This window comes from Bos javanicus, chromosome 4 (genome assembly GCF_032452875.1).
Source record: "Bos javanicus breed banteng chromosome 4, ARS-OSU_banteng_1.0, whole genome shotgun sequence".
NCBI lineage: Eukaryota > Metazoa > Chordata > Mammalia > Artiodactyla > Bovidae > Bos > Bos javanicus.
This window is the reverse complement of record NC_083871.1, coordinates 40,785,648-40,811,222: the sequence shown is the minus strand read 5'-3', so window position 1 is coordinate 40,811,222 and position 25,575 is coordinate 40,785,648. Positions and strand designations below refer to the sequence as shown.

Here is a 25,575-nt window from a genome sequence, read left to right as displayed (position 1 = left end):
TCACAGTCCAACTCTCACATCCATACATGACCACAGGAAAAACCATAGCCTTGACTAGACGAACCTTTGTTGGCAAAGTAACGTCTCTGCTTTTGAATATGCTATCTAGGTTGGTCATAACTTTCGTTCCAAGGAGTAAGTGTCTTTTAATTTCATGGCTGCAGTCACCATCTGCAGTGATTTTAGAGCCCAAGAAAATAAAGTCTGACACTGTTTCCACTGTTTCCCCATCTATTTCCCATGAAGTGATGGGACTGGATGCCATGATCTTAGTTTTCTGAATGTTGAGCTTTAAGCCAACTTTTTCACTAGGACTTTCACTTTCATTAGGAGGATTTTTAGTTCCTCTTCACTTTCTGCCATAAGGGTGGTATCATCTGCATATCTGAGGTTATTGATATTTCTCCTGTCAATCTTGATTCCAGCTTGTGCTTCTTCCAGCCCAGCGTTTCTCATGATGTACTCTGCATATAAGTTAAATAAGCAGGGTGACAATATACAGCCTTGATGTACTCCTTTTCCTATTTGGAACCAGTCTGTTGTTCCATGTCCAGTTCTAACTGTTGCTTCATGACCTGCACACAGATTTCTCAAGAGGCAGGTCAGGTGGTCTGGTATTCCCATCTCTTTCAGAATTTTCCACAGTTTATTGTGATCCACACAGTCAAAGGCTTTGGCGTAGTCAATAAAACAGAAATAGATGTTTTTCTGGAACTCTCTTGCTTTTTCCATGATCCAGCAGCTGTTAGAAATTTGATCTCTGGTTCCTCTGCCTTTTCTAAAACCAGCTTGCACATCAGGAAGTTCACAGTTCACGTATTGCTGAAGCCTGGCTTGGAGAATTTTGAGCATTACCTTACTAGCATGTGAGATGAGTGCAATTGCGTGGGAGTTTGAGCATTCTTTGGCATTGCCTTTCTTTGGGATTGGAATGAAAACTGACCTTTTCCAGTCCTGTGGCCACTGCTGAGTTTTCCAAATTTTCTGGCATATTGAGTGCAGCACTTTCACAGCATCATCTTTCAGGATTTGAAATAGCTCAACTGGAATTCATTCCATCACCTCCACTAGCTTTGTTCGTAGTGATGCTTTCTAAGGCCCACTTGACTTCACATTCCAGTGAAGTAGCAGTTAGTAGACAACAGCAAAATTACTGATTTTGAAATCCTCTAGAACCCATGATTAAAACTACAATTAGATGTCTTTTGTTTTCATTTTTATAAAAATGCTTTCTTGTGCTATTATTTTGAATTATGATCATTTGGAAAGATGACAAGATGATAGAATAAACAACTGAAGACTGATTAGAAGACCACTTAGAGTGTATCATTTTAAAAAGGATTTATGGGGCTTCCCTGGTGGCTCAGTGATAAAGAATCCACCTGATAATGCAGGAGACATGAGTTCAATCCCTGGTCCAGGAAGATCCCACATGCCTCAAAGCTGCTAAGCCTGTGCACCGCAACTGTTGAGCATGTGTTCTAGAGCTGGGGAGCCGCAACCACTGAGCACACATGCCTCAGCTACTGAAGTCTGCACACCCGAGAGTCCATGCTCTGCACCAAGAGAAGCCACCACAATGAGAAGCCCGTGCACCACAACTAGAGACTGGCCCTGCTCAAGGCAACTAGAGAGAAGCGTGCACAGCAATGAAGACTCAGCACAGCCAAAATAAATCACTAATGAAATAAATAAGTAAAATTTGTCAAAAAGTAGGACTTAACTTTGAAACTCCTCTTCCTGTGGCCCACACAACCACAGAGAAATGTAATCATTAAGAGATGAAGAAATAATATACTTTTAGTCCTGGCTAGATTTGGCAGTCATTTTAAAGATAGCTAGAAATTGTTTTATTCAGTTTAATTCTTGTATTTATATTTATTTGTTAAGAAAGTGATATTGCAGTTGGTGTCTTAAACCATGATTTTTTTTTTTCAGGCTGTATCACATCTCTATCCAGATACATTCAAGGAATACTTAGTTCACTTACCAAAAAGTCAAATTCTTCTGTTTCAAAAGAGAACTTTGAAAGAACTATTGTGGGGATATACAGATCCATTCTTGAACTTGATTCCATACTCTATTCCTACCAAAGTTGATGTGTTTTATCCTGTAAGTAACAATTATAAATCTTGATACTGTTAGACTTTTAACTGGATAAATATAATCACATTGACAATTCATAAGTTTATCATTTAGTGTGTCAACCGTATTTCTGATCTCAGAGTACATACTCTAAGTTCTTAAAAGTCACTTTTAAAAGTTTAAAAAGTGAATTGAATACTCAACTCACTTATCAAAAAGTCAAGTTCTCATGTTTCAAAAGAGAACTTTAAAACAACTATACATACTAGTGGGCCTGTAAGGATCCATTCTTGCATTTGGTTCCATACCCTACTACTACAGTTGGTTCATTTTATCCTGTGAGTAACAATGCAAATGTCAATATTGGACTTTCACCAGATAAATATAATGGCATTGGCAATTCACAGTTTTATTATTTAGTGTGTTAACCCTATTTCTTCGGAGAAGGCAATGGCACCCCACCCAGTATTCTTGCCTGGAAAATCCCATGGATGGAGGAGCCTGGTAGACTGTAGTCCATGGGGTCGCTAGGAGTCGGACACGACTTAGCGACTTCCCTTTCACTTTTCACTTTCATGCATTGGAGAAGGAAATGGCACCCCACTCCAGCGTTCTTGCCTGGAGAATCCCAGGGACGGGGGAGCCTGGTGGGCTTCTGTCTATGGGGTCGCACAGAGTCGGACACGACTGAAGTGACTTAGCAGCATCAGCAGCAGCAACCCTATTTCTTAACCCTATTAGTGTATTAACCCTAATAAATATTCTCACTATTTCAAAGTCTATGTCACATAGTTTTATCTTTCCTAGCTGGGAAAATTTACTTGTCTGAATTTACTAATCAAAATTAAACTAACATTTAATCAAGTTTCCATTCTTTGACAAACATATAAATTGTCTAAAATTAAGTTGTAGGGTGGAAAAACTTTGAACACTTTCGACTTTGGTTTTCTATCTATGCACAATCAAATTGAATGCCCAGTTTTTATACGAAATGTATTCATCATACCATTCTTCCTTCTCTAGACCTACAAGTTTGTTTTAATGTAAATTTAAAAGTTACCTGAAATTCTACACAACAAGAAGGATAAATCAGCAATGTCATATTTTCATAGTTAGTTGATAAAAACATCTACAAATGTCATGAAGTGACATATAGGAAATTTAAGAAGATGTGAACTTGGTGATGTACTTAGTTATAGTTTAATGTTTTGAACCATGAAAAGAACCAGTTGATTACTACATTTAAAAATTGAATATGAATTCATTTGGCACTTTATTATATATCTGTTATATTCTTTAATTATCTTACTTGAGATGATTTTTAGGATTGCAAGGTTATATATCAATTAAATTTAAGTATAGAAGCCTTAAAGGATAATAAATTCAGTTATTATTATTTACCTAAAATACTCAATTCTTTCCTTCGCTAATTCTGTTTTTAATTTTGTGTACCTAAATTTTAGTAACCACATATTAGAGATCATAATATTGAGAAAACTTCAGGAAAGCTGTCATATTTCTCATAGGTTTTGTTAACTATTCCTTCACCTCAATATAACAGGACTAGTGATCAAAATGGCCTTTCTGGCTTAATTACAAGAGTACTGGAATTGGATCATGTCAGCTTCTGATAGTTGTTTTCTTCCTTTATCTCAGCATCTAGCACTTATTTCTAGGCACTTTTTATATCTTGTTTTTATAAAATATTAAAAATAAGTAATTTTAAAAATTCATCACTTATACATTTCAAATCATATAAAATAATTGTGAACAGCCAGTGTCTGAGAAATGCAAAAGTGAGTTAATTACATACTTTATAATTTGGAAAGCATGGCTTGTTTTAGAAGTAATTTTTTCTTGCATGTATTTCTTCAGTACAACAACACTGCAGATGGAGTTTATAAAGTTTTCAATGGGAAAGATGACATAAGCAAAGTTGCCAGAATAGACACATATAAAGGCAAAAAGTAAGTATACAGGCAAAGTTGTGTGTGTGTGTGTGTGTGTGTGTGTGTGTGTGTCACTAGGATGCTTTAAGGCAGGCAAGAAACTTATTTACCAACTGGTAAGGCACAGGCACCAACCTATGGCACAGAGTTGCCTGTATCTCGGCCCTTAGAAACTCCTGGTCTGCCAGGCATTAACCTTTTAGGTGTGATGACTGGTCACACTGGTACATAGCTGCTGCGTATCAGCCCCACTGGAGGGTTCACCTTTATGAACAGGTCTCTTATATACAGAAATCTAAAGGGGCCACTTTAATCTGTGTTGCATAACCAGAGTTTTCATGCACACTTCAATTACATAATAGCAAATTAAAAGGAAGAATATCAATATGTCAACTCATCATCCAGGAGCTAGGAAAATATACTGTTTTTTTTTTTTTTACTGAGCATGAAATAAAATTATTGTTCATTCCAGTGACATGACTAAACATGTCTATAACGACGGAAGCTTAATGAATTCATGCTACAACTTTTATGACTTTCCCCTTCCAAATGTTCTTAAAATAACTCAGCTTTTTTAAAAAGCCTATCATTATAAAAATGGAATTATTATTTCCTGTTTAAAACTGACATACTGAACTTGAAAATAAAAAGCACATATTCTGTGAAGCAGTAGTAGAATGAGATATGTTCACTAGCCACAATTTCCTACTTTTCTCTAACTTCTGCCTGCTTATCTGGAGTACATCTAATCTGTCATATGTCTAAAATAGGAAGAACCCCAATAAATACCAAGGAGAAAAAGACTTTTCTCCTCAAAGTTAAAATGAGTTTTAGATCAGTGATTTTATGACAAAGAATAATCAAAATCAAGAGATGGAACATTTTTATTAATTAAGCAAGCATTACCTCACACTGAGTTCCTATCTAAAATTTGCGTAAAACAGTTAAATAGTTACTCATATTCCTTTTTCATCTACAGAGTTCATACTCACATTTTTTTTTTTACAGGAAAATCTAATGGAGGGATAAAACACATCTAAATGCTCATTTTATGGGATATCATATCAGTGTTCATATATTGAGTACAGTGAGCATTTCTTTAATTTCAGTATTACAGAGAGGTTCTGAGGAGTTACTGAGTGCTCCTAATTGGAATAAGAATTTCACATGAGTTTAAGGTTACTACTGCTGCTGCTGCTAAGTCGCTTCAGTCGTGTCCAACTCTGCGCGACCCCATAGACAGCAGCCTGCCAGGCTCCGCCGTCCCTGGGATTCTCCAGGCAAGAACACTGGAGTGGGTTGCCATTTCCTTCTCCAATGCAGGAAAGTGAAAAGTGAAAGTGAAGTTGCTCAGTCGTGTCTGACTCTTAGTGACCCCATGGACTGCGGCCTACCAGGTTCCTCCATCCATGGGATTTTCCAAGCAAGAGTACTGGAGTGGGGTGCCATTGCCTTCTCCGTTAAGGTTAAGATAAGGTTAATTTAACTGACCACGGCAAGACTGAGCATTATTGACGGCTTATTGTGTTTCAAATAGAAGCAACAGCTTGCCTTGACATCTTACGGTATGATATATTAGGAGGGTGAAAAACCCATTTTCTATCACCAAAAAGTGGCTGAGACTGCAGAGAAACAATCACCATCATTGTTTGTACTGTTTCCAGTTATATGTATATGTATATTTCATGAAAATACCAGAGTATAAATTAATAAACTCCATTCTACTTTAATGTCAGTTCATGCAAAGTTAAAAGAGGGGAAAAGTATAAATTGATTATCTACATTTCTAGTCACTTCTGATCAAACATCTGCTTCTTTGCTCCTCCACACTCCCCTCTTTTCCCTCATACTGAGTTTACATCAGTTACCTACTTAGTATTTTTCTCCTATTCAGTTGAACACTCAATATACTATGTAATAATCCACTTCTCCCACCGGAACACAGAAATTTAATCCTAAACAGAGATCTAAATTTCTGATAAATATTTCTCAAAAAATGTTTAAAAACTCGGTCTGTTCCAAGTTGTTCCTAACAAAATTTATCAGTTTTTATTTTATAATCTGGCCACTTAATGGTATCAGGCACTTCATTCACCTCAGCAAGATGAAAACTTCTAACAAAACATAGACCAAATGATTTAGAGCATTTCTTAAACTTAGCATTTGTCACAACTAGTCTAATCAATGTTTATTACGTTAGCAGAAGTAGGGCTTTCCTGGTGGCTCAGTTGGTAAAGAATCCACCTGTAATGTAGGAAACTCTCTGCAATGCAGGAGACCCAAGTTCAAGCCCTGGGTCAGGAAGATTGCCAGGAGAAGGAAATGGCAACTCACTCAAGTATTCCTGCCTGGAAAATCCCATGGACAAAAGAGCCTGGTGAGCTACAGACTCCTGTAAGAGTCAGACACAACTTAGCAACTAAACCACCACCCCCACCACTTGAACCATAAAAGAAAAATTAATGTGAGATGTGCTCTTGGAATGCAAATGTTCATTTCCTTTCCTTTTTTTTTTTCCCCCTAAGGTATCTCTCCTATCAGGCAAGTTATTGTGACATGATTAATGGTACAGGTAAGGGTATTTGTTTTGTAATAATACCACAATGAAACCCCCTCCTTTTCCCCACAAATCTACCATCATGCCGACGATGTTCTGGATAGGGATGCTTTTACCTATCTTTGTGTCCCTACAACATAATTCAGAGTCTCAATTCCTAAACAGGTTTCAGTTCAGTTCAGTTCTGTTGCTCAGTCGTGTCCGACTCTTTGCAACCCCATGAATCGCAGCACGCCAGGCCTCCCTGTCCACCACCAACTCCTGGAGTTCACTCAAACTCATGTCCATCAAGTCGGTGATGCCATCCAGCCATCTCATCCTCTGTCGTCCCCTTCTCCTCTTGCCCCCAATCCCTCCCAGCATCAGAGTCTTTTCCAATGAGTCAACTCTTCGCATGAGGTGGCCAAAGTACTGGAGTTTCAGCTTTAACATCATTCCTTCCAAAGAAATCCCAGGGCTGATCTCCTTCAGAATGGACTGGTAGGATCTCCTTGCATTCCAAGGGACTCTCAAGAGTCTTCTCCAACACCACAGTTCAAAAGCATCAATTCTTCGGCACTCAGCCTTCTTCACAGTCCAACTCTCACATCCATACATGACCACTGGAAACACCATAGCCTTGACTAGATGGACCTTTGTTGGCAAAGTAATAGTAACTATCTAATTTGATGAAATGTCTCAAGATTAATCACTAAGGATAAACCATTACTGCATTCCTAGGGAAATGTTTTGTAAAGACTAATGCTTTGTAATAATGCTTTACAAAGCATCTTTACTACTGCTTTGTAAAGACTAATTAACTGACTTACTGGTCACAGAAGTAAAGAGGTTAGTAGTTACTGTTCACATCTATTGTACATACTGTGTAGATAATAACTTAAAACTGAAAGAATTTAACAATCAACATAATTATAAAAGGTAAAACATTTTTCCAAGTGGAGGTTTCAATGTGAAGAATAATCAGTAACCTTGCAAGGGGAGCCATCTATTTTGAATAAGATGATCATAATTATGGAGAAAAGAACAACAGTAGCAACAAAAATAAGGTTATATATGTGTTAACCAATACATACCTGTACTGGATATTGTTACCAACCATGAAAAAACATGCAAAAATGAACATTCTAAACTAAAGTTGGGAAGAAATCATGAAGTTAAAAGTATCTAAGAGAAAAACAGAAGTAAAAATACTAGGAGTAGAGGTATATTGGGCAGACCAAGGATTCTGATGGAATCTCTTTGAGACAGATTGTTGGTTACACACTAGGAAAAGAGTGTAAAGAAACGGAAAGGTGCCTGGGACCAGCCCCGGCTGATCCAGGGTATTCGAAGGAGAGACGGCATAGGCAAGGATCAGGAAACAATTGCTTAGTTAAACGTTAATTAAGGATATAAAGAGTAATAGAATGAGGATAGCTCAGTGAGGAAATTCAGTGGAGAAAAGAGGCTGAATAATTCAGCCAGAAGGTGAGAGAAAGAACGACATGGTGAGACCAAGTTTCGGTGAACAAGGCCCGCACTTTATTTTCCAAAGTAGTTTTTATACCTTAAGTTATGCATAGAGGATAATGGGGGAAGGGGTAGAGTCAGGCAGCAAGCCAGGCTTTCTTCCTGCAAACTTATCATATGCAAAAGCTTAGGTGATTTGCATCATCTTCTGGCCCGGAGGCCTGTTAACATTTTAAGACCCTTTCTTCAGAAAACTTATTTTTCTCTAAAGGTGATTGGCCAGGAGCCACCCTCCAAAAGCATTAGATAAAGTTGCATTCCTACAGAGCAAAGGTGTGGTGGGCTATAACAAGAAAAAGAATTAACTCAAGGGTCCCAGGTTACAAACATTAAAGCTACTACTTACACCAATTCTATTAATCAATACACTGCCAGGGACACAGCAGGTAAGGGATATGGAAACTTAGCAGCAAACATTGGCCCAACAAGTGAAAATCCCTTCACCAATACAATTTCTAATCAATCTTTTAACTACTCAAAAGAATCTGTGTTTAGACAGTTTAGAACATCTCCTGCCTCTCACAGTTGGGAGGCTCTGAACAATCACATGTGGCCTGAAAAACCTATTCAGGCAGGCTAGAGGATTTCCAAAGGAGTTTGTAGGTTAAACACTGTCACACCCAGGAATTATTAACTGGAACTGTAAGCTAACTCTTTTTCAGAGAGAGGTAGTGGGGGACAGCCCCCGTAAAGTCAGAGGTGTAGGTGAAAGCACAAAGCAGAAAGTAGGCAGACTCTGGTTTTGGGGCTAGATGCTGGAGAATTTCCAGGGGGACTCCTGAAGCTCGATCCCGCCTTTGCGTATGCCGAGCCTCCTTCCTCATGACCTTTGTCATGGGCGGAGTTCCTCACGCTGGCTCCCGGCAATGATAGAATTCCAGTTGAGCTATTCCAGATCCTGAAAGATGATGCTGTGGAAAGTGCTGCACTCAATATGCAATATGCCGGCTCCTGGCAGAAAGGATTCCAATGTTGTTAGCATGAAAGAAGTACTTACTATACCTTCACCAATAAGCTTAAAGAGGTATAAAATTAAAATACTGATTTACACTTGAATGTATTTTTAAAAAAAGGGTCCTGCTAGTATGCACAATCCTAGGGTTATGACACATGGTAATTGCTGGTATCATTATGACAGAATCTTTGATGATATTTAAAGCTTTTCAATGTATTCTTTTCCTTTAATGTTTAAGGTGTTGGGAAGGCAGTTGTAGGCAATGCCCATTCAGAGATCCATCTGGGCATTTAAGCTAATCTTCAATAGCCCATTATCTTAAAGGCAGGATCAAGTTTACTGATTTTCTGTTATAAGTGAAATGTAAGAAGATTCCAAAGTTGGTGCTGTTACTAGAAAAAGAATTCATAATTGAAGGCTAGGTCTTACTGTTTGAACAAACACATTCAGCAGTGGCTCATTTTGCTGGTACTCATTTGTGGAGTAAATGGAGGAAATTATCTAGTTATTATCTAGTTATTCCTTCTTATATTCAATGTGTGCCATGGATAATAACCATTGTAGGGATTCAATAAACTCAACAAATGCTTTTTTTGTTTTGATGTATACAATTTCAAACTATTTGCATGAAATCCTACTTAGAGAGAGAACTTCAAAAAATGATTTTAAAAATGTTAATCAGCCATAAGTGTAGGTGAATGAATCACAATCAAAAGTAAGAACAACATTTACCAAAAGGACATGTAAAGGAACCTCAAAGTAAGGAAATTGCCACTCTACTGATAGGGTAGGAAAACAATCATAGTTTTAACAACAGGTGATTTGGCCATTAAAAAAAAAAAAAACACCTCATTTATTTTTAAACAGTGGGAAAATCTGATACAAAATTGAATACCAATGAATGTGGACAGTATACAGACTTGTTGAATTAAGGTAGCAGCTAGTCACCTGTCCATATTAAGTACTTGAAATAGGGTTAGTACAAACCAAAATGTGCCATAAGTACACATGGTATTTTGTTAATTTTATATTGATTATGTGTAAAGTTATGTTATTTTGGATATACTGGGTTAAATATAACTGATACTTTTATCATTTTAAAAGATGGCTATTGGAGGATTTAAAAATTACGTGTATTCAAATTTCTGAATCAGCTGGCAGTAAGATGGCAAGGCAGAAGAGTGTGAGTTCACCCCTTCTTTCAAAAACATCCAAATCACAACTAATTGCTGAACAACCATCCACAACATCAGCAAAATGCTAGAATCATCTAAAAAAAAAATACTCTACATCCAAAGACAAAGAAAAAACCACAACAAGACAGAAGGAGGGGCAAAGTCACGATCACAATGAAACCAAATTCCGTACTTGCCAGGTGGTATAATTATTTTCCACAAACTGGAAAAAAAAAAAAAAAAAACCAACTCGTAGTGGAAGTTCTGGTGAATACCATTTCCTCCCCAAGACCTAGCCCCACCCAACATCCTGTAGGCTCCAGTGCTGGCATACCTCATCCAAAACAACCACCAAGGCAGGAACACAGCCCCATCCATCAGCACACAGACTTTCTGAGTACAGCTCTGCCCACCGAAAGGACTAGACCCAGCTCTACCTGCCAGTGGGCAGGAACAAAATCCTCCCACCAGGAAGCCTGTGCAAGCCTCTCAGACTCAGACAGTCTTATCCCAGGGGACAGACAGCAGAAGCAAAAAGAACTATAATCCTAAAGCCTATAGAAAAGAAATGACAATCACAGAAAATTAGACAAAATGAGGTTACAGAAGAATATGTCCCAGATGATGGAACAAGATAAAACTTAGAAGAACATCTTATTGAAATGGAGATAGGTGATCTACCCAAAAAGGAATTCAGAGTAATGAAAGTGAAGATGATACAAGATCTCATAAAAAGATCAAGATGATGTAAGAAATGTTTAAGAGACCTAGAAAAACAAAAGAACAAAAAGAGAGGAACAATTCAGTAACTGAAATGAAAAATCCACTAGAAGCAAGCAACAGCAGAGTAACTGAGGCAGAAGAATGGCTAAGTGAACTAGAAGAATGGTGGAAACCACTGCTGCAGAACAGAATAAAGAAAAAAAATAAGAAGAAATGAAGAGTCTAAAAGTCTGGGACAAAGTTAAATGCACCAATATTCACATTTATATGAGTTTCTGAAGGAAAAGAGAGAGAAAAATGAATATAAATTGCCCAAAATTTCCCTAACATGGGAAAGAAGACAGTGAGTACAGTACAGGAAGTGCAAAGAGTCTCAGGCAAGATAAACCCAAGGAGGAATATACCAAGACACACAGGAATTAAGTGGACAAATATTTAAGACAAAGAAAAACATTAAAAGCAACTAGGGGAAAACAACAAATAACATACAGGGTAACTCCCATAAGATTATCATCTGATTTCTCAGCAGAAATTCAGCAGGCCAGAAGGGAGTGCCATGACATATCCAAAGTGATGAAAGGGAAGGACCTACAACCAAGAATACCCTGTCCAAGAAGACTATCATTCAGTTGCAACAGAGAAATCAAAAGCTTTACAGAGAACACATTACCACCAGACCAGATCTGCAACAAATCCTAACTGAAATTCACTATTAGAAACAAAGAAATTAAGAATGGAAAAGCTTACCAGTAAAGGCAAAAAAAGAAAGAAAGGAAATCATCTGCACAAAAATATGCAAAATATGCTATCAAAACCAGTAATTGTGAGAATAAGGGAGCACAAATACAGGATATTGGAAATGCACTTGAAATTAAAACATCAGCAACTTAAAACAACCTTGTTTATGTATGGATTGCTATATCAAATCTTCATGGTAACAGCAAACTGAAAATCTACAGTAGATACACACACAAAAAAGAAAAACTAATTCAACACTGAAGCTAGTCATCAAATCACAAGAAAACAGAACAGAAGAGAAAGGGAAGAAAAAAGACCTACAGAAACAAATCCAAAACAATGAAGAATATAGAAATAGGAAGAGACATTGCTAACTAGCTTAAATGTAAATGGATTAAATGCTCCAACCAAAGACATAGACTAGCTAAATAGATACAAAAGCCAGACTTGTATGTATACTGTCTACAGGAGATCCACATCATATCTAAGTACACATACACAATGAAAGTCAGAGGATGGAAAAAGGTATTCCATGCAAACGGAAGTCAGAAGAAAGCCGCAGTAGCAACATTCATCAGACAAAACAGACTTTAAATAAAGACTTTCACAATAGACAGAGAAGGACACTACATAATGATCAAGGGATCAATCCAAAAGGAAGATATAATAGCTACAAATGTACTTGCACCCAAAATAGGAGCATCCTAATATATAAATCAAATACTAACAGCCATAAAAAGAGAAATCAACAGTAACACAATAATACTGGGGGACTTTAACATCCCACTTTCAGCAATGGACAGATAATCCAGAGAGAAGACCAAAGGAAACACAAGCCTTAAAAGAAAGACCAGATGGACTTAATTTATAGTGCACCCCATTTAAAAGAAGCAGAATATACATTCCTTTCAAGTTCACATGGAACATTCTCCAGGATTGATCACAGGCTGGACCACAAAGTGAGCCTTGATAAGTTTAGGAAAACTGAAATCATATCGAGAATCTTTTCTGACCACAATGCTATGAGATTAGAATTCAACTTCAAGAAAAACACTGAAAAAACACAAATGTGTTGTAGGTAAACAACATGTTATCAAGAAACCAATAGATCACTGAATAAATCAAAGCATAATAATAAAGAAAACACGTAGAGATAAATGAAAATAAAAGCATGATGATCCAAAACTTATGGGAAGAAGCAAAAGCAGTTGTAAGAATGAAGTTTATAGCAATACAATCTTATCTCAGGAGCAAGAAAATTTTCAAATAAACAACCCAACCTTACACCTAAAGCAATAGAAAAAGAAGAACAAACAACACCAAAGTTAGCAAAAGAAAACAAATCATAATCAAAAAGGAAAAAAAAATAGAAAAGATCAATAAAACTAAAAGCTTGTTCTTTAAAAAGAATCAAAATGGATAAACCTTTAACCAAACTCATCAAGGAAAGAAAAAGGGAGAGAGTTCAAATCAATAAAATTAGAATGAAAAAGAACATAAGTTAAAACAAACACCACAGAAATACAAAGGATCATAAGAGACAACTACAAGCAACTGTATGTCAATGGAATGGAAAACCTGGAAGAAATGTACAAATTCTTAGAAAGGTATACGCTCCCATGAATGAACTAAGAAGAAATAGAAAATATGAACATACCAATCACAAGTAATGAAATTGAAACTGCGCTTTAAAAACTTCTAACAAAAAATGTCCAGGACCAGATGGCTTCACAGGTGTATTCTACTAAAAACTTACAGAAGGGTTAAACCTATCCTTCTGAGACTACTGAAAAATTTGCAGAAGAAGGAATATTCTCAAACTCATCCTATGAGGATACCATCACCCTGATACCAAAACCAGACAATAGATACTGCAAAGAAGGAAACCATGGGTCAGTATCACTGATGAATACAGATGTGAAAAATTTCAACAAACTACTAGCAAACCAAATCAAATAATACATTAAGGGATCACACAACATGATAAGGTGGGATTTATACCATGGATACAAGCATTTTGCAATATCTGGACATCAATCTGTGTGATATATGATATCAAAGAATATTAAAGAATAAAATTATATGACCATCTCAATAGATGGTAGAAAGAGCTTTTAACAAAACTCAATATCCATTGAGATTTTTAAAAAATCTCTAGAAAGTGGGTACAGAGGAGACCTATCTGAACATAATAAAGGCCATATATGACAAAAATATAGTTAGCATCATATTATTCATTTAAAAGATAAAAGCATTTCCTCTAAGACCAGGAACAAGAAAGGATGTTGACTCTCATCACTATCATTTAACATAGTTTTGGAAGTACTAGTCATGGCAATCAGAGAAGAAAAAGAAATAAAAGGAATCCACATTGGAAAAGAAGTAAAACTGTCATTGCTTGTGGATGACATGATACTGTACACAAAGAATCCTAAAGATGCTATCAGAAAACCTCTGAATTCATTTTTGAAGAGCTGTAATATAGTTGCTGGAGAAGGAAATGGCAACCCACTCCAGTATTCTTGCCAGGAGAATCCCATGGACAGAGAAGCCTGGTGGTCTACAGTCCATGGGGTCACAAAGAGTCAGACACAACTGAGTGTCTGAGCACAGTAAAGTTACAGGATAACTAAGTGTGTAATTATTATTATTACAAAATTATTACACAGAAATGTAATCCATTTCTGTACACTAACAATGAAGATCAGAAAGATAAATTAAAGAAACAATCCCATTTGCCATTGTATCAAAAAGAATAAAACACCTAGAAATAAAATTGCCTAAGGAAACAAAAGACCTATACTCTGAAACTATATGATGATGAAAGAAATCAAAGATGACAGAAACAGATGGAAAGATGTATCACATTCTGGTATTCAAAGATCAAGACTGTTAAAATGACTATATTACCCAATGCAATCTAAAGACTCAATGAAATCCCTATCAAATTACCAATGGCATTTTTCACAGAATTAGAACAAAAATTTTTAAATGTGTATGGAGACATAAAAGACCTTGAAGAGTCAAAGCAATCTTGAGAAAGAAAACAAAGTTGGAGGAATCACGGCTCCCTGACTTCAGACTATACTACAAAGTTACAGTCACCAAAACAGTATGGCAGTGTCACCAAAACAGAAATGTAGATCCCTGGAACAGGGTAGAAAGCCCAGAAACAGCGCACACACATATGGCCAATTAATGTACAGCAAAGTAGGTAAGACTGTACAATGGAGAAAAGACAGTCTCTTCAATAAATGGTGCTGAGAAAATGGGACAAGTACATGTAAAAAAATGAAATTGAACATTAACACCATACACAAATAAACTCAACATGGATTAAGTAACTAAAGACTGAATACTATGAAACTCTTGGAGGAATACATAGGCAGAACACTCTCTGACATAAATCACTGCAGTATCTTTTCTGAGCCACCTCTTAGAGAAATAGAAATAAGAAGAAATATAAACAAATAGGACATAATTGAACTCAAAGCCTTTTGTACAGCAAAGTAAACCATAAACCAAATTAAAAGACAACTCACAATGGGAGAAAGTATTTTCAAACAATGCAACCAATGAGGGATTAATTTCCAAAGTTTTCAACAGCTCATATTCTCTATATATACATATAAAAAAATCAAAAAATGGGCAAAAGACCTAAGTTGACATTTCTCCAAAGAAGACATACAGATGGCCAAGAAATACATTAAAATGTGCTCAAAGTCACTATTTACTAGAAAAATGAAAATCAAAACTACAATGAGGTATCACTTCGCAATGGTCAGACTCCATCACCCCAAAATTCACTAACAATAAAGGCTGGAGAGGATGTGCAGAAAAGGAAATTTTCCTATACATTTGGTAGGAATTTAAACTGGTAACAGTCACAATGGATAACAGTATGGAGGTTTCTTAAGAAACTAAAAATAAAGCTATCATATGATATAGCAATCCCACTCCTGGGCATGTATCTGGATAAAAATGTAGTTCAAAAGGTTATATGCAGACCAGGATTCATTGCAGTGCTGCTTACCATAGCCAAGAGATGGAAGAAACCTAAATGTCCATCAACAGATAAAGAAAATGTGATGCATATATGAAACAGAATATTACTCAGCTATTAAAAAGGATGAAATAATGCCATTTGCAGCAATATGAATGGACCTGGAGATTATCATACTAAGTGAAGTAAATCAGAGAAAGACATGAATCATGTGATATTGCTTTTTTGCAGACTCTTAAAAAAGTGATACAAATGAACTTACCACACAGACTCACAGACTTCAGACAATGAAGTACAGTGACTGAGGGAAGAAGTTGGAGGAGGAGATGGATTTGGAGTTTGGGATTGACATAGATACACTATTAATGTTTAAAACAGATAACCCACAAGGGCTTACTGTAGAGCACAAAGAATGCTACTCAGTATTCTTTTTTCACCTAGATGGGAAAAGAAAAAGAATAGATACATGTGTATGTATAACTGAATCATTTTGTTATACTCCTGAAACTAACAAAACATGGTTAATCAACTGATCCAACATAAAATTTAATAAAAGAGAAAGGAATGAGAAAAATAAATTTCTGTTTAAAAAATTACATGTAGAATTGCTACAGTTCATATTATATTTCTATCAAGCATGTTGGAATCAAGATTTCTTGATTTAAGACACAAACTGCATCTAATCCCTTGCCACTGGCTCAACTTTTAAACAGATGCAGCTTCATTTCCACCTTTTATTGAGAAGATCCGGGTATTACAATTCTTCTCCTTGGACATTTGCAGGTAAGACAAAGACATTGATGTATTTCTATAAGTCAGAATTATTTCCCCAAGTGACAAGAGATAAATCAAGAAAACCACACTCAATAATAGTACATTAGAAAAATAAAACAAATTTAAGGAAGTTTTTTGATATATTAATAAATACAATATAGAATTCATAATGTGTTTATTTCTGAAAACTAAAAGATGTAGAAAGGTATTCTGCATAATGCAAATCATTTTCTTCTTTGTCATTTCTAAGCAAGAGCTATTTGTTCCTCTCTTTTACTAAAGTAGTAGTATGCTTAATAACAGTCAAGAAAGACATGCCCAATCTTCCTTAAATTGTCTAAAATGATGAGATTCCAGGCACAGATCTATGTTAATGTGCTCTACTGGCATTACGACATCCATTCAAATTGGCAGGGTGCAGTAGCTATCACACAAGCATCAGCACCCACACTGGGCATTGGGTATGCTTGAATCCTTTAGTTTCTAAATTCTTTGTGGTGTGAGAAAGCTTTGAAGATCTCTGAAACTTTTCTTATCTGTAAAATTGAAGAGAGCAGAATTTCTTCAAATAAGGTCATCTGGGTATCAAAAAAAAAAAAAAAGTATATAGTGGGATCCAGTACATTGTCGCGGTTATGGTAAAGTGAAGTGAAGTGAAGTCACTCAGTCGTGTCTGACTCTTTGCGACCACATGGCTGTAGCCTACCAGGCTTCTCAGTCTATGGGATTTTCCAGGCAAGAGTACTGGACTGGGTTGCCATTTCCTTCTTCAGGGGATCTTCCCGATCCAGGGATCGAACCCAGGTCTCTGGCATTATAGGCAGACGCTTTATCCTCTGAGCCACCAGGGAAGCCTGGTTATGGTGAATAGCTGTAAATGATGGGCATGTAGAAGGCAAATATTAAACACCAGCATGCACACACTCAAGCTGAACTTCTCTCCATGATTAAGTTTTGGAAGATTGAAACTTTATTTTTATCTCACTTAAATTGGGCACAAATTAAGGATTTGAGAGAGTCATCAATAATTAATCCACAGAAGAAATGAACTATGAGAAATGTCTGCTGTATAAATACTCTATGTGGTTAGTCGCTCAGTCATGTCCAACTCTGTGGACCGTAGCCCTGTAGCCCACCAGGCTCCATTATCTGTGCGATTCTCCAGGTGACAAAACTAGAGTGGCTGCCATTCCCATCTCAAGGGATAAATACTCTATTGCAGTTTACAAACAAAAATTAATCTCAGAAGCTTTTGAAAACAAAGGTAAGAATATCCAAGTACTGAGTTCTGTTATAGCTTAAAATCTCTCAAGATTTTTTTCCTAAGAATTAAGCAGGAATTCTAGCAAGATTACATAATTTTCCTAAGTTAAAGCAATAATATAAAATTTAAAATAGGAGAAAATGGATCTCCAGAAGGAAGTTCAGTTTCCCAGAATGAAGCTTTTTCATATCTGTGTTCAGGTCCATCTATGTTGTGTTCACAGCTGAAACGAATCTGAAAGGAATCCCTGTGTACAGATTCATTCTTCCATCCTTGGCTTTTGCATCTCCATTTCAAAACCCAGACAACCACTGTTTCTGCACAGAAAAACTTTCCTCAAAAAATTGTACCTTATATGGTGTGCTAGACATTGGCAAATGCAAAGAAGGTAAGTTTACAGGTTCTCAATGTTACAATCCACGGCATAATTTGCATTATTCTTTAAAATGTAAACTTCACCCAGGGTTTCTTTCCACAAGAAATTTAAAGTGAGAAGGCAACAATGGCAGAAAGTGGTAGGCTGTTTTTGTTCTGATTTTCACTGTTTCAAAAGTTAGTTGTTATTAGGTAAAACCACCCTGATATTTTTCTGTGCTACTTTGGAAAATAAATCTTAAGGTTCTTTGCTCATTTTTTAACGGATTATTTTTTTGAGTTGTGTGAATACCTTGTATATTTTGGATATTACTTACTTATGGGATATAAGTTTTGAAAATATTTTTTCCCATCCCATAGGTAGCCTTTTCATTTTTGATGGTGTCCTCTGCTGTGCAGAATCTCTGTGCTCTTTTTAGATTTAGGATAAAATTAAAATAGTTATCAGAATACTTTAAACATCCCAACTTATCTAGCATTTTTCTAACTTTTCTACCCTAGAAAATGGTAAATAAAAATAAGTGTATTTCAGGAAGTCTCCAAAACAAGAATTGACGCAAAATATGGAGTTTATCATATTTTGCTCACCTATTTCATATTGGTGTAGGTGTGAAGAAAGAAAGAATCTCTTTAAAAAATTATCAGTCCACCGGCACATTACTACCTGAAACATGAAGGTATATGGTTGTAACTTTGTGTTCAGCAGCTAAGCTTTGCTGTTGTTGCTTACTTGCTAAGTCGTATCTGACTCTTTTCGACCTCATAGACTATATAGCCCACCAGACTCCTCTTTTCATGGAATTTCCCAGTCAAGAAAATGGAGTGGTTGCCATTTCCTCCTCCAGGGGATCTTCCTGACCCAGCGATCAAACCTGTATCTCCTGTATTGACAGGCGGATTCTTTACCACTGAGCTACCAGGGAAGGCCAACTAAGCCTTACTTATAGGAAATAAACACCTAAGGGATAACTGGTTACATTTCTTTTTTGTTATTGTTCAAAAGTGATTAGATGCTACAATTGTCTCTAACCCTCACCATCCAATTAGTAGTCAAAGCAAACTTTGCATTTCATTTTTAACTTAAAAAGCTTTATCTTCAAGGAAATCTTTTCTGAGAGGGATGTATAATAAGAAAAAGTATTTATATCATTTGTCTTTTAAAACTTGCTTGCAAGAAAACCTGTGTACATTTCACTTCCTCATTTTCTACATGCAAGTCCAGAAATTGCAGAACCTATTGAAGGCTTAAGTCCAAATGAAGAGGAACATAGCACGTACTTAGACGTTGAACCTGTAAGCAACTACATTATTGACCTGTTTGGTTTAACATTATTTTTTAATGAAAGAAAAATTAAATTCTCTCCATTTTCTCAATCACATTTATTGATTATATTTATTGCATCACAATCTTGATAAATTACTTTTATATCAATGAAAATTAAATTTATTTTTTTCCTATTGTTGCTTATGAGATGAAATAATTCTGTTTTAGTTTATAGCATGTGAAATTTTATAGATCTTTTTAATTGTTCATAGGTCAGGGAAAGCAATGATAGAAATGATTCTACTTAAAACAATTTGGTGTAAAGTACAATTTTATGCTCATTTTATAACTTAACTGCAAGTACTGCTCACATGAAGGGACACTGTAGATTACAAGCAATTAAAAGATTTTACAGATATATATGCATTTGAGGTAAGATTCATTATACTCAGTGTAGGGAAACATCTATTAAATTTCCTATAGAGTAACAGTTTTCAACTTTTCATTTATTTTAATATTCTCCTATTCAAAGTTTAAATGATATGCCAGCATTTTAGGAGTCACATGTCAGTTTAAGGAATAATAAGTAGTATTATAATTATATGGATGATACATGGGTTCTGACTGATATATACTTAATCATGCAAAGTTCAGGATTTATAGACAGTATAAATAGTATTGGGTTTCAGTACTATTGTTGTGGATCCCTCAAAACCAGTTCAAATAAATATCTTAAATTTAAATAAAGCCTAGGCATTAGGATGGGCAAAGGAATTTTGTGTGCATATATATGCATGGGTATATACATCTGTATACACCTATTCATGCACACACAAAATTTAATTATGGCGAATTATGTGTGCATGAAGCAATATGTCCAATTAGTTATTCAATAAATTTCAAGTAGTAGAGTTTCACTTTAGGTTTTATGTAACAGTAAAAATAAATTTTGGATTTATAAAATCTTTTTTTTTAAGGAAGTTGATAATTAATTTAGTTTGTTCTGTCTTTAGATAACTGGATTCACTCTACAGTTTGCAAAACAACTGCAGATCAATATACTGGTTAAACCAGCAAGAAAAATTGAGTGAGTCTCTTGAACAAGTTTCATTATGATTTTTAGTATTTTCTTGTAAGAATGAGAGTATATCTATGAAAAGAAGGGGAAAGAATATAAAATTCAACTTCTCTAAGTCAGAAAAATATCATATATTAACACATATATATGCAATCTAGAAAAGGGACACTGATGAACCTACTGGCAGGGCTGGAATAGAGATGAGGATGTAAGAACGGATGCGTGGGCACAGCGAGGGAAGGAGAGGGTAGAATGAATTGAGAGAGCAGCCCTGACATAAACACATGACCATGTGTAAAACAGGTAGTGGGGAGCTGCTGTATAGCACAGGGAGCTCAGCTCAGAGCTTTGTGATGATGTAGAGGGGTGGCAGGGAGGCTGAAGATGAAGGGGCTTTATGTATACTTTTAACTGATTCACGCTGTTGTACAGAAGAAACTAATACAACACTGCAAAGCAATTATACTCCAATGTAAAAAAAAAAAAATCTATTTTTTAAAGTAATGTAGATGATCAGAGTTATTTAGCCCAAGGCACTGACCACAGATAATAATGAGTCATGAAAATAAAAATCTACCTGTACCTCTATAAAACAAAATGTTGGTAAATAGAAATAAAAGAAAGTCTACAGAAATTTAGGTAGCTGGACTAGGAAGACAGACAGTGAATGGACTGCATAAACAAATTTGTATGAGGAAAATATATATGCACAGAAAAAAATGCAAAAGGAGATATGAAAAATTGTATAAGCATGGTTATATCCTTCCATGTTAGCACTGTAAGAGGTTTGCAGCTCAATTCTTTCTACCAGCTTTATTACTGATACTCTTAAAAGATTTAGAGATAAGATTTTTTTATAATTTCTACATAAATTTAGAATATCTTCCCCTTTAGGAATGTCAAAACAGGCTACTAAAGAAAAGCATGACCATTAAATGATTTGAAAACCTATGTCCAAGAATTTCTGACTGAAGAAACTGTAAGCTGTGGATTAAAGTATTCTTTGTCACCATCAGTTCAGTTCAGTTCAGTTGCTCAGTTGTGTCCGACTCTTTGCAACCCCATGGACTGCAGCACACCAGGCCTCCCTGTCCATCACCAACTCCCAGAGTTCGTTCACTCAAACTCACGTCCATCGAGTCGGTGATGCCATCCAGCCTACTCATCCTCTGTCTTCCCCTTCTCCCACCTTCAATCTTTCTCAGCATCAGGGTTTTTTCAAATGAGTCAGTTCTTCACATCAGGTTGCCAAAGTATTGGAGTTTCAGCTTCAGAATCAGTCCTTCCAATGAATATTCAAGACTGGTTTCCTTGAGGATGGACTGGTTGGATCTCCTTACAGTCCAAGGGACTCTCAACACCATAGTCTTCTCCAACACCACAGTTCAAAAGTATAAATTCTTTGGCGCTCAGCTTTCTTTATACTCCAACTCTCATACCCATACATGACTACTGGAAAAACCATAGCTTTGATTAGATGGACTTTTGTTGGCAAAATAATGTCTCTGCTTTTTAATATGCTATCTAGGTTGGTCATAACTTTTCTTCCAAGGAGCAAGTGTCTTTTAATCTCATGGCTGCAATCACCATCTGCAGTGATTTTGAAACCTAAAAAAATAAAGTCTGTCACTATTTCCACAGTTCACCCATCAATTTGCTATGAAGTGATAGGACCAGATGCCATAATCTTAGTTTTCTGAATGTTGAGCTTTAAGCCAACTTTTTCACTTTCCTCCTTCACTTTCATCAAGAGTCTCTTTAGTTCTTTGCTTTCTGCCATAAGAGAGTCATCTGGATATCTGAGGTTATTAATATTTCTCCTAGCACTCTTGATTCTAGCTTGTGCTTCCTCTAGCCCAGCGTTTCTCATGATGTACTCTGCATAGAAGTTAAATAAGCAGGGTGACAATATACAGCCTTGACGTACTCCTTGTCCAGTTTGGAGCCAGTTTGTTGGTCCATGTCCAGTTCTAACTGTTGCTTCTTGACCTGCATACAGGTTTCTCAGGATGCAGGTCAGGTGGTCTGGTATTCCCATCTCTTGAGGAATACTCTACAGTTTGTTGTAATCAACACAGTCAAAGGCTTTGGTTTAGTTAATAATGCAGAAATTTTTCTGGAATTTTCTTGCTTTTTTGATGATCCAAAGGATGTTGGCAATTTGATCTTTAAAACCAGCTTGAACATCTGGAAGTTCACGGTTCACGTATTGCTGAAGCCTGGCTTGGAGAATTTTGGACATTACTTTACTAGCATGTGAGATGAGTACAATTGTGTGGTAGTTTGAGCATTCTTTGGCATCGCCTTTCTTGGGGATTGGAATGAAAACTGACCTTTTCCAGTCCTGTGGCCACTGCTGAGTTTTCCAATTTGCTGGTATATTGAGTGCAGCACTTTCACAGCATATCTTTTAGGATTTGAAATAGCTCAACTGGAATTCCGTCACCTCCACCAGCTTTGTTCATAGTGATGCTTCCTAAGGCCCACTTGATTTCACATTCCAGGATGTCTGGCTCTAGGTGAGTGATCAAACCATCGTGATTATCTGGGTTGTGAAGATCTTTTTGTATAGTTCTTCTGTGTATTCTTGCCACTTCTTCTTAGTTTTCTTGAATAAACTCATGCAGTAATAATCCAATATGATGAAAAAACATATATAAAATAAAATTTCAACTTCTTTGGCTTAATTCATTAAATCATAAAATGCTAATAACTTTCATTTGCAATTTAGAATTATATCTAGTTTGTATTGAAATGGTATTTACACACATTTTGGAATGAGTGTATAGTGGTATTGCTCATTCCACACTAGCTGTCCAAATATTTCTATGACAGTAGTTTCCAGAATTCAAAGTTTAGTTTTGAAAGGTTGTTGCCAAACCAAAAAAGACTGGGATTCTTGGCTGCCGGAGGAGAAGAATTCAATCCACGGCCAGAGACGCAGCTTAATCACTCAGAGCTTTTGTGTAATAAAGTTTTATTAAAGTATAAAAGAGGTAGAGAAAGCTTCTGACATAGACATCAGAAGGGGGCAGAAAGAGTACCCCATTGCTAGTGTTAGCTATTTGATGATGATGATAATAATATTTGATAATTATAATTACAAAATATTATAATAATCAAATTATAATTATCAAAATATTAGTATAATAATTTGATAATTATTATTTTATAATAATTATCAAATTTTTATTGAATTTTATTATTAGTCAAATTAATAATAAGCAAATCAAAACAATGTCTGGAGGTTGTAAAGACCTTACTAGACCCACTCCCATAATTTACATTTTATGATAACAGGATTAGCCAGAAGGTTTTTTTTTCCAGAAACTGTCCTCAAGCAGGTTACATTATTGCTATATAATCCTAAGGAATATAGAGGATAAAAAAGTTTGTCCTCTCCTCCTCAAGAGTTCCAGACCCCTCTGTCCTTGGGGATCCCGGACTTCTTATCAACCTGCCTAGGAATTTACTCTCTCAGTTTCCTGGGCATCACTTGTTGAAAAGGAAAATAAGTGATTAGAAAAAGTGAATCTAATTAGAAATATATATTAGAAAAATTCATAGAGTGATTATAAAACTCAGAAACAGACCTTAAAATTTAAATGATTCATCACGTGGAACAAAAATCAAGGAATTTAACCAAGACACAACAGCAACTAGTTTCTGAACATTCATGTATAGAGATAATTACTAACACTTCTCTTATGCGTGTATAATATATATTTATTTCCATAATTATTTAATATTTTATAATTATTTTCAATGTATATTACAGAGCATTAAAGCATTTGGAGCAGAACTATTTGGTGCCTATTCTTTGGCTTAATGAGGTTAGTATTTTTATCTATTAGTCACTGAAATAGCAAACATCTTTGTATATAGAATAAATCTTGGATGATTGAAAATTGAGTAAGTGTGCATAGTATTTGAAGTTGTATGAGTTTCCATTACTCATGTGGGCAAGTTTATACATTATTAATTATAGAATTAATTATTTTGAGAGAACCAAGCCATGCAGAAATATCAGGATTATGTTAGATTTCAGTGTTTTTATTTTAGAAAGACAAAGTACTTCCTATCATTTAAGATTATTTCCATAATGCGTATATTAAACACTATCTCTTGTCATAGTGCTTGGCATGGGGAAGAGTCATGCAAACATGACATTCCAAATAACTCAGTGTGAATATTGTAGTGTTAATAAAAGCCAACCAAGTTTATAAAGATGAGTTTATAGTAAATGTAGGCAGTTTATCTCCTGATGAGACATTTTTAGTGTAAAAATCATGGAGTGGATTAGCCACAGAATTAGGAAATGCATTGTATAAGCCTTTAGAGGAAGAAAACTGCTGACCCTTGATATTTCCCTCTGTCACTAAGAAACATTCTTTGGGAAACTGGAAAATATTTCTGTAAGACCAGTGTATTGAACAAAGAAGTCAGTGTACTGAAGAATGCTATATAACATGTTTAAAGGGAAATGATTGTATTTCTCTAAATATTCCACCTTGGCATTTATTACCTTCTCTGACATGCAAAGAGACTTCCATTAGCTTGTTTTACAGAAAAAAAATAACTAAAATTTATGCAGTGTTTTGAAAAAAAAAAAAACTGATACATAAATTGAAGGTTTTGAGTATTTTGCTTCACTAAACTACCCCAAAAACACTATTAACTTTATTACAGACTGCCACCATTGGTGATGAGAAGGCAGCAATGTTCATAGATCAAGTAACTGGAAAAATAAACCTCCTTCGCCTGGTACAAATAATCTTATGGAGTATTGGTACAGTGATGTTTGTTGCTTTTATGATTTCATACTGTGCATGCCGAGTGGAGTGTTAAATAAGTAAGTATATAATAAAAATTATATACAGCTGCTATAACATTATATATTGCTTGTTTTCATTTTATCAAAAAGAGGTTATAAATTAGGCTACAAATATTTCTGGATCTGTCTAGTCAACAATTGTTTTTAATGTATCTTTGAAGTTTTGAGATGTTTTTCCAGTGCTCATGTATGGATGTGAGAGTTGGACTGTGAAGAAAGCTGAGTGCCAAAGAATTGATGCTTTTGAACTGTGGTGTTGGAGAAGACTCTTGAGAGTCCCTTGGACTGCAAG

At 35.7% G+C, this 25,575-nt stretch overlaps 1 protein-coding gene across 1 annotated transcript in view; it reads left to right on the top strand.

Moving 5' to 3' along the window:
* Positions 1–25,297, top strand: part of LOC133246725 (platelet glycoprotein 4-like) — a 59,236-nt gene extending 33,939 nt beyond the window's left edge. The window contains 9 exon segments of the mRNA XM_061415362.1: positions 1,939–2,112; positions 3,961–4,052; positions 6,560–6,606; positions 16,408–16,477; positions 17,933–18,124; positions 19,283–19,400; positions 20,385–20,458; positions 24,228–24,282; positions 25,139–25,297. Of these exon segments, the coding sequence (XP_061271346.1) occupies positions 1,939–2,112; positions 3,961–4,052; positions 6,560–6,606; positions 16,408–16,477; positions 17,933–18,124; positions 19,283–19,400; positions 20,385–20,458; positions 24,228–24,282; positions 25,139–25,297 (981 nt within the window).
* The last annotated feature ends 278 nt before the right edge of the window (positions 25,298–25,575 follow it).